Source organism: Oryza brachyantha, chromosome 6, assembly GCF_000231095.2.
Source record: "Oryza brachyantha chromosome 6, ObraRS2, whole genome shotgun sequence".
Classification (NCBI taxonomy): domain Eukaryota; kingdom Viridiplantae; phylum Streptophyta; class Magnoliopsida; order Poales; family Poaceae; genus Oryza; species Oryza brachyantha.
Genome location: NC_023168.2, coordinates 2,982,016 through 2,991,451, shown reverse-complemented (window position 1 = coordinate 2,991,451; position 9,436 = coordinate 2,982,016). Strand labels below are relative to the sequence as shown.

At 41.0% G+C, this 9,436-nt stretch overlaps 1 protein-coding gene across 1 annotated transcript; it reads right to left on the bottom strand.

Annotated features, from left to right (window-relative positions):
* Window positions 1-4,017: 4,017 nt before the first annotated feature.
* Window positions 4,018-7,752, bottom strand: LOC102699965 (formin-like protein 6). The gene is made up of 4 exons (XM_040524768.1): window positions 7,680-7,752; window positions 5,644-6,347; window positions 5,055-5,276; window positions 4,018-4,961 (listed from the first exon to the last, which is right to left on the bottom strand). The coding sequence occupies exons 1-4, from the start codon at window positions 7,750-7,752 to the stop codon at window positions 4,302-4,304; spliced, it is 1,659 nt and encodes a 552-aa protein (XP_040380702.1). The 3' UTR covers window positions 4,018-4,301.
* Between the last annotated feature and the right edge of the window lie 1,684 nt (window positions 7,753-9,436).

Below are 9,436 nucleotides of genomic sequence, written 5' to 3'. Positions count from 1 at the left end.
TAAAGAATCAGACCAAGATTGTCCATGGTGGCTTTAGCCTCGTCTTTTTTTTTCCTAAAAGCATTAGTGGTTTATTTAAAAATAAAAACAAAACTTTTATGTATATGTTTACTTCGTGATCTAAAATTAAAATTAAAGAATGAAAATAAACTACCATTAAAACCTTAAAATAAACTTAAGTTTAAGTTTTTAAAATTTAAAATTTGATTTATAAACATAAGCATAAATAAAAGGATACGAGGCTTCAGTTTCACGCTTATTTGTAATATTTCCTTTATTTACTTTATTCAAATTTGAGTGCCAGTGGGCAGTGGCTCAATTTATCATTATAACATACTCTATTTTGGTTATTTCTAGATTCTAATAATTCTAAACACATGAAACTTATTCAACTATCCCATCTATGTAGGGCTAAAACTTTGGTGCTCACGGTTTGGTTTGGTGCATGCTTCCACCATTAGCACACTTTGCATTTAGTGATTCAGGGAGAAATGCTTAACAGAGAAATGGCAGAGGCTACTAATTAACTACACCGTAACGCCGCTGCTCACTGCATACCGGAGTCGCTGATTTGCGGGGCAATTACAAATTTGCTATCGAATTAAATCGTTATTACAAAATTGTCACCACAATTATCATTCGAGTGGCATCCTTGTAATGAAAAAAATACGGGTGGTAAATTTGCAGCTACCACCGAGTTTGGTATGCTGCTATATGCATACGACAACAACAACCTCGTCTTTTCGCTTTTGTTCTTATAAGTTAATATTTAAATTTTTCATCCTTAAATTTATGATCAATTTTGAAGTTTTATCGTAGTTTATTTTTTAACCTTGACTTTTAGCCTACAAAGAACACGTACGTATAATTTTTATTTATCAAATATTTTCTCTAAATAAACCAAACGAGATCCCCAAAGTCCAACAATATATCGTCGGCACGAAAAAACCGTACATCTTGCCGTTCCACGATCACGCCGCCCCATCTTGGGCGTCGGCGGTGTGGATAGGTTTTGTTTCTCTCAACAGCATGGAAATCATATGGTTGCTATATTTGTCTTTGTTACAGGCCCACCTGCCGGAACCAACAAGGAATAAGTCTATCGAAGGTCCCCCAACTTTCCATGGAGTTTTTAAATCATCCCTAAAACGCAATACCATAAATGTTGGACCTCAAAATTTCAAATCCCGTTTAAAATAGGTCCTATGGCAATATGAAAAAGTGGTTTCGCTGATGTGGCATTGACCTAGGTCTGTTCATGCTGACTAAGCGCTTAGATGGCAAAAAAAATAATATGGGCTCACACGTCATCCTCATTTCTAGTCTCTACCGTATCTCTCTCCTAGTGAAGAGAGGACGACGCCCACCAGTAGCGGCAGCGAGGTTGTCGGCAGCCGGCGATTGGGAAGGCAAAACGACGGCGGTGGCTGAGCGCGACATGCTTGTCGTGGCTAGCCGACCGCCCGCATCGGCCACCACACATCGACACCGGCCTGTCCGCTACCGCCGGCGCCCCCGCGCGGATCTATCGCCGGCCATGTCGGACACGTCGATCTCTAGCTTCTGGTATAACGTGATGTCCCACGACGATGACATCTCGTCATCCTGGTTCCCGCCGGCGCAAGCTGCCGCGGCGACACCACCTGAAGAGGACGAGCGCCAGGGCCACAAGGAGGACGACGAGGGCGAAGAGCATCACCGTGCGGCGTGGCACGCCTTGAGCTCGCGCTCGTTGGCGTCGCTAGAGCACTGCCTTTATTCCTATTACAAGCTTCACACATGTATACAGGCTAAAATACAACATCCACACTGCCATGCAAGTTAACAAACCTCAACAAATTTGCCTCTTTATCGTTGTGGACTGTGGATAATTTTAGAAAGAACCGTTTAACATACTTAGAAAAGGTGGAAAATTGGATTTACTCTGAATTATACCTAGAATCATGAAATATACGTGAACATTCACTTGGGCACCTTAGAAACAATCAAATGATTAATGCATCGTCAAAACATTAGCTTTTAATATGCAGATACATGTTTATCTTTCCTGAAGTGACAAACATGAACAAAACGGTCATGTGTGCCGGCATTTTTCTCTTCAGGAACATGAAGAACACAAAAGGAGTGTGGAGGAAAGGTAAGAAATAGCTAATACACTGATTAATGGTATGTTGAGTGGATTATTCCACGGTTCTAACATGAGACAATCACATCTTTTGGTGGGTACCTATTCCTTGTGTTTCAAATATAAGGGATGATGTGTTGTGAACCCACTCATTTTGACAAAGCATCCCCAACTGTAGATTATGTGCCTCTCAGTCTGAGTTCTAGATTTCTTAAAAGAATAGAACATCTCGTCACCGGCCATGTTAGACACACCTAGCTTCTGGTATGGTACATCGTGATGTCCCACGACGACGACATCTTGCTGTCCTTGTCCCCGCCGGTGCACGAGCTGCCGCAGCGGCGCCACCTGAAGAGGACGAGCGCCGTGACCGCAAGGAGGACGACGAGGGCAGAGAGCGTCACCACCATCGCGACGCGGGCGGCGTGGCGCGCCTCGAGCTAGCGCTCGCTGGCGTCGCCGGAGCACTGCGAGAGGCACAACGCAGGTTGCCCTCGGTGAGGTTGCTTCACCAAGTGAGCTCCGGTGGGACCGTGCCGGGGAGCTTGTTGACGCTGAGCTGCAGCGACGACAGGTTGTCGAACGATGCCGGGATGTGGCCGGTGAGCCCGTTGAGCAACAGGTCGACGATGGCGAGTGTGCCGCATGATCCGAGCTCCGATGGGTTGACACCGACGAGCTGGTTCCACCCTCCAGCGTGCCATCGCGAGCGCCTCAGCCCGAGAGAGAAACCGAGAAAAGAGGAAGGGAGAGAAAGGGAGAAAAAGAAGGGAAGAGAAAAATAAAATAAACTGACATGTGGGACCCACCAGACGCCACGTCAGCAAAATCAGTTAAAGGAATGAGTCAATACTGCCGAGGAACCTTTTTTAAAACAGATTATGCAACTTTAGGGATATACATTTCTGGTATTCCAGTTAAGGGACGAAAAACAAACTCAGTTATAAGTTCAGGGACCTTTGGTGGACTTATTTCAACCAACAATGGAACTATACTTGGGCCTATTGGGACTAGCCCTGACCATGTTGGACCTGTATAAGTAACTCATCTGATTTTTAATATTTGATCACTTATTTTATTTTAAAATTACATAATCATTATTTATTTTCATGTAATCTGTTTTATCACTAATGAAACTTTAAACATAACTTATGTTTTTGTGTTTGTGTAAAAAAATTAAAATAAAATGAATGGTCAAATATATAACTAAAAATAAACAATGTTTAAAACCAAAGGTAATAACTAAAATCTCGGCCCACAATATTGTCTTCAGGGGTGACTGAACGATGGATCTTGACCCCAAGTTTAAGATGGGGTTCGATATTGCGCCGTTGGATAGAGTCCTACCATGGGGACCAACCAGTCATTGACACAAGACATTCCGCTACTGTTACATGCCCTTAGAGCAACTTCAATAGTATAGCCAACTACTAGCTCCAATTCATCTATAGTTAATATAATAGTCAATTCATACAATACAACTTATAAAATATATATTACTATGTTTTACCTGTCATAGACACATTATGTCTTAGAGTACGTGCTGCAGCTGACTACAAATCTGTAGCCGACTATAAATCTGTAGCCCACTCTCCTTCTCTCTCATCTCTTATCTCCTTAAAATATATTTATAATTAGCTTATAGTCTACTATTGTACCTACTCTTAGGCCATACGATGTAATGGATTGGATAAACTGTGACCATTATCAATACCATTCTTTTGATTGAGAAGAGATAAAAATTAACCACTATAAAATTAAAATTATACTTTATAAAGGTGAAATGATGAAGTTTTATATAGAAACTTCTTTAGAAATACATCATTTAATACTTAAAGAAGTATGCACGTAAAAACCAAGGAATAATGTGATAGAAGAAAACAGAGCTCAAATGGAGTTCACATCTCAAATGATATAGTATTTTGTTTCAAAGTTGCATCGCACATTGCACAGCAAGAACTCAATTTCTCCAAAATTTGGAGACAATCTGATTTTTTTTTCTTACATGTTTACCAGTTACCAAAGGAAACAACTGTACATGCTTCGTGGTGAAACCACCATTTTTTTACCAATTTACTGTGCAGGTGTATATGTATCAACGTATGTCACTACATTTTGGGCAGCTCCTGGGATCGGCGTTGCCCCAATTTACAGTAGGAGAAATCATTTTATAATTTCAACATCTTTGAGGTTCTGCTGGTTGAGTCTGAATTTCAACAGTTCCAGCTTCCATGGAATCTTCATCGAATTTTGGGGGGCTTGATGGAGAGCTGCTTGAAGGAGTATCTGACAGGAACGTGTCTGTGTTGGTGTCTGACCATTCAGCAACAGCAGCATCACCAGCAGCTTCCGGGTCTCGTGAATTCGTCGAGGGCAGCTCAGGGTCGAGGTTGTTCTTGGTGGTATCCCATTTTGGCAACTCCCCTGCAGATGAATCTTCAAAAAGTTCACGCTCTTGAGATTTTGATGCAAGAGAATTAGGTTCAGGCAAGGAATGTTCATCAGCAACAGCATCTTTGACACCCTCAAACTTTGGCGCTGAATAATGGTTGTGTTCTGTTTCGATCTGAATAACCTGGACAGATCTGGTTCCTAGCAAGTTATTTTCAGATGTGGTATTGCTGCTTTCTGTTTCCTGAAGAGGTATCACATCAAAGCCATCGTGCTTGCTGTTAGATCTATTCTGTTCTGTTGCATCAGTTGTGACGTGATTGCTTTTGGTTGACCACTCAACATGACTGAATGCATCTTCAACCCTATAAAAGCTTTCCTTATCCTCACTTGATAATTGAGATGTGCGAAGCGATGTGATCGTGTCCATCTCCGAAAATATAACCTATGATTATCGAGACAAAAAGATTACATGACTATATAAAGAGGTGAAATGTGCAGGTGAAGAATGTACAGGACTCATGAGTTAACTGGTTACCTCAACTCTAAAATCTACAGGAAACCGGTGTTTTGTGTCCCACAGAATGTCAATCTGGTCCCTACCAAGTAACAACAGGTTGTCTTCAATAAAAGCCGTGTTAAACATGACCCTAAACACCATCACTTCATGTTCAAAGTTTTCATCCAGGCTAATGCACTCCATGACAACGTCTCCTTGAACAGGACACCGGGCATTAAACTTGATTATCTCAGAATCTTCCTGAATCGCAAACAGAAACATGTTAATGTTCTTCTATCCAGCAATTTAAGCTTAAGTATTTCTTACTATGATAGCAAATAAAAACTCCACGTCAAATGTGAACCTGTTTTATAGCAATATGAACTGGTAAAATCTCAAAAGAAAACGATTTAACAGATGATAAATCACAGCATTAGCAGACAATGAATTCAATTAAACTTGTAAACCGCTATCTCTTGAGGTGATCTGGCCACACTTTCAGGGGTTTCGACAATTGATCAGTCACTTTGGTGAATGTTGAATTATTGAGCCAACACATCACAAGCTTACTGTAACAAAAGACGTAGGTACTATTCATCCTAAATTGATAAACATAATAAAATTGTACCTGTGTGTAAAGCTCGACAAAATCACTTGTCTTCGGGGTTGAAAAGAGAACTTTAGTACTTCTGTCACCAGGCACAAAAGGATCTGGACCATAAATCTGGAATATTGGTCTACATCCCCCCTTTCCATCAAAATTTGGTACCCCCCTGATGATTACACAATTCAAATTCATCATTCTATCAGCCGGAGGCCATAAGTCTGGTGATATGTGCCGTCTTGACACATACTTCAAGTATCTCAGCTGAGAAGGAGCCGGGTCGAGTGGTGAGAAGTGCTCAACTAGCCCAGGTGGTGCCTGTCTGTAGACCATCTCCAATGCCTTCCCCTCATTATTAGATCTTCGGAGATAAACCAGTAGGGCTGCCAACGCGAAAGCAAGGACCGGCCATCCCCCCTGTTCTGAATGTATAAGCAAGAAGTTTTCCTGGCCTAATGAGAGCCAACTTTCACTAGACCTCACAAAATGATGAATCATCTCCATGGTGAGCAAGGGGCATCCCTCATAGTTCCGTGGGTATCCCATCACACTCATTTCGAAATCGGAGAAAATGCTAGCAATTTGGTTATCCTTCTTGCCTCCCTCAAAATTGAATACCATGAATGAGTCAATGGAGTAGCGCCCAAGAAGCTGTTTCAATATGCCTCCGATGTACGGTTTCAGCTCGTCTTCTTCAAAGAAATCCGTGGAGAAGCAGTGGTCAAACACTGGAAAGTAAAGAAACAACCAGTACGGAGTAGTCAGCATAATAAAGGTGACACCGAGAGCAATGTCAATTCTAATTTAAACAGTACAGTTATCATAAAGATCCAAACCATGCCCAATGGGAGTAGGTGGGCATTTCCAAAAGCAATAGTGATAGGCATATTTCCACCCTCATTTTTTCGCTTATCAACCTTAAATTTGGAGTTGATTTTAGGGTTTTTCGTGATAGTTTATTTTTCAGCTTTTGCTTTTAAATCGCTAAAAACACGTGCATAAAAGTTTTATTGACAAATTATTTTTCGTTTGCAAATATGACATTTCGTTTTTTCCCTTGAATAAGCCAAACAATGACCTCCTTCAGCTTTACAAATGAAACATCAATCCATTTCAAGGATACAAAATGTGGTTGGTATGTCGTCAGCCACACAAGTGGGTAACTAACACTAACAGAAAATGGAGTAGTTTGGACGGTCAGCTTCATCAGAAGATCAAGAAGCCATGTCACATAACATGTTCAGAAACCAAGACAAGTTCCATATCCAAAACAAGCAGAGAAAAACATGACTACACCTTCATTGTTTTTTAATGTACTAACTTACCAGAAGCATAACGACTAAAGCTCTATTGTCCACCATCTATGGCGCTCCTCATTTTGACAGAACTGAATTAATGTGCACCCGACTTGAGCTAACCATAATTTCTTCTGAACATTATCAGAAGGAGCGCTACAAGGTCCAAAGCATTTCAAACTTAATTTGTGTCCATAAAGCTAACACGCTTGAACGAATTGGTGCGCACAAACATTTTGCTCTAAAAATTGCAACCAGAAGAACTAATTCCCATCTAAATGAGTACGTGATCGATGGGGGAAAGAAATGGCAAAGTGATAGCCATCTAAGCCGGTCGCGGTCAATTCCGGTGTTCCTGTTCTGATCAGGTGCAACAACCCGCGCAACCTTGCCAAGTCAATGCACGAACCGAACCCACCAATACCAATCCCTGACACCGCTGTCTCTATCCACCGAAGCAAACCTGAATCTCCCGTCCAAACCAGACCACATTTTGTTCATACGATTTCTTTTTTTCTTCGGGAAGTTAAAACAGCTGCAGCAAAATGGAAGAAATGAAAAAAAAATCTAAAAACAAAACGCGTACTAGTTTCGTGCTAACACGGCCTTTGCTGATCACGAGGAAGAAATCGCCGACGAACAGGTCCAAGCCCGCGGGCGAGCAGGCGGAGGCGGGGGGTTTTACACGAAGAGACCCAGTAAAAAATACTTAAATTACCACGAGTACTGAACTGCGAAAGGAAAAAAACACACACACGCACGAACCGAAAATGTTGCCGGAGATCTCGACGAGCCCCTCGGGCGGCCGCCGGTGGAACAGCCGCCGGAACAGCGACATCTCCTGCCGCGGCCGGCCGCGGCAAACCGCGCGCGCTCAGAAATGGGCGGAGCAGCTGCCTCGAGATGGCCGGACCATCCGGCAGGCGACGACGGGAGGAGAGGTGGAGGCGGAGGCGGAGGCGGAGGGGGAGGGGGAGGAGACGAGGACGAGGACGACGACGACGACGTGGGGAGGAGTAGCAGCGAAATCGAGCTGCGGCGGCGAATTTGATATTTGGGAGGGGGAATGGGAGGGATTTGAAGGTTTCGCTTGGTTTTAAGAGAAGAGGTCGTCGTGCGTGGCCTCGTGGCCGCGTGCGTGCGTCTGCGCTCCGACGCGAACGGTTCCACGTACGGTGTGGTATTCGGTTATTTCGTTTTCTCTTGTTCGGTCTTCGACCCGACAAAAAATTTCCGAAAAATATCTCATTAAATATTTGATATCTAAATAAAACATTAAATATAAATAAAAAAATTAATTGCACAGTTACGAGGGAAATCGTGAGGCAAATTTTTAAGCCTAATTAGTCCATGATTAGACATAAATGCCAGGTAACCCACGAGTGCTAATGGTGGATTAATTAGGCTCAAATATTCGTCTCGTGGTTTTTAGGCAATCTATGAAATTTGTTTTTTATTCTTGTTTAAAAATTTGTTCGGACATCCCGTTAAACGTTCAAAATGACAAAAAATAATTTTCTTTTTACGAACTAAACGGGTCCTAAAATTTGTTCATTTGAAACTAACCGTCGTCGATCAGTTAGGCAAAAATGAGGACTGGACAAATTTGGTTTAGTCTTGTATGATCGAAATTCAATAACGGGTTTATATGTACAAAGAAGAAATTATAGAAATTCTTGATATAAAAGTTAAAAATAATAGGGCGACCGAGGGAAGGTTCTTATTAACTTGCATGTCTAGAAAAGTAGGGTTGTAAAAATTAGAGTTAATCGTATTGAACTCGGTGGATTTATGCCAGATTTGAGTTAAGTTTGTTAACAATTAGTCAGCGAGACTAATCAAATTGGCTTATCAAAATTCGGTATTTTACTATCTAGGACCGAAACAATGACCGAGATCTCTATCATTTTGCTTATTATAAGAGTTAAAAACATATAATCAATGATTTAAAATAATTTATATGTAAAAGTTTTTATACATGTTTTTAGTGATATAAAAGCAAAAACTAAAAAATAGTTATGATTAAAAACTTCAAATTTAAGTTTTAAAATTTAATTTTTAGCTAATAAACAGGAGCATAAACGAAAATAGAGCTCAAATCTTATTGGTCCTAAATTTTCGGTTCAATCAATCGTTCGGTATTCTTCTTTCTCAGCTCTAATTCGAGGGAGGCGCAACGGGGTGGCCCGCCCTCTGACTGCATGTGCCAGCCGGCCTTCTCTTTATACGTTTTCCCTTTTGTTTTTTTTTGGAAAGGGAAAGGGGGGAGTGGGTTACAAATTTTGAATCCGGGTAGCTTTTTTCCATCAAAATTTGCAAGGGACTTTATTTTTATGAGCCTCATCTTTTTGTTTTTGCTTTCCTTATAAACTAAAATTTAAATTTCCAGCCTTAAATTTAGAGTAAATTTTAGGGTTTTTTCATCATAACTTTTTTTATTATTGGCTTTTAGATCATATATAAAAGTTTTATTCATAATTTTTTAAAAAAATATATCTGTTTGATATTTTCATAAAAAAACC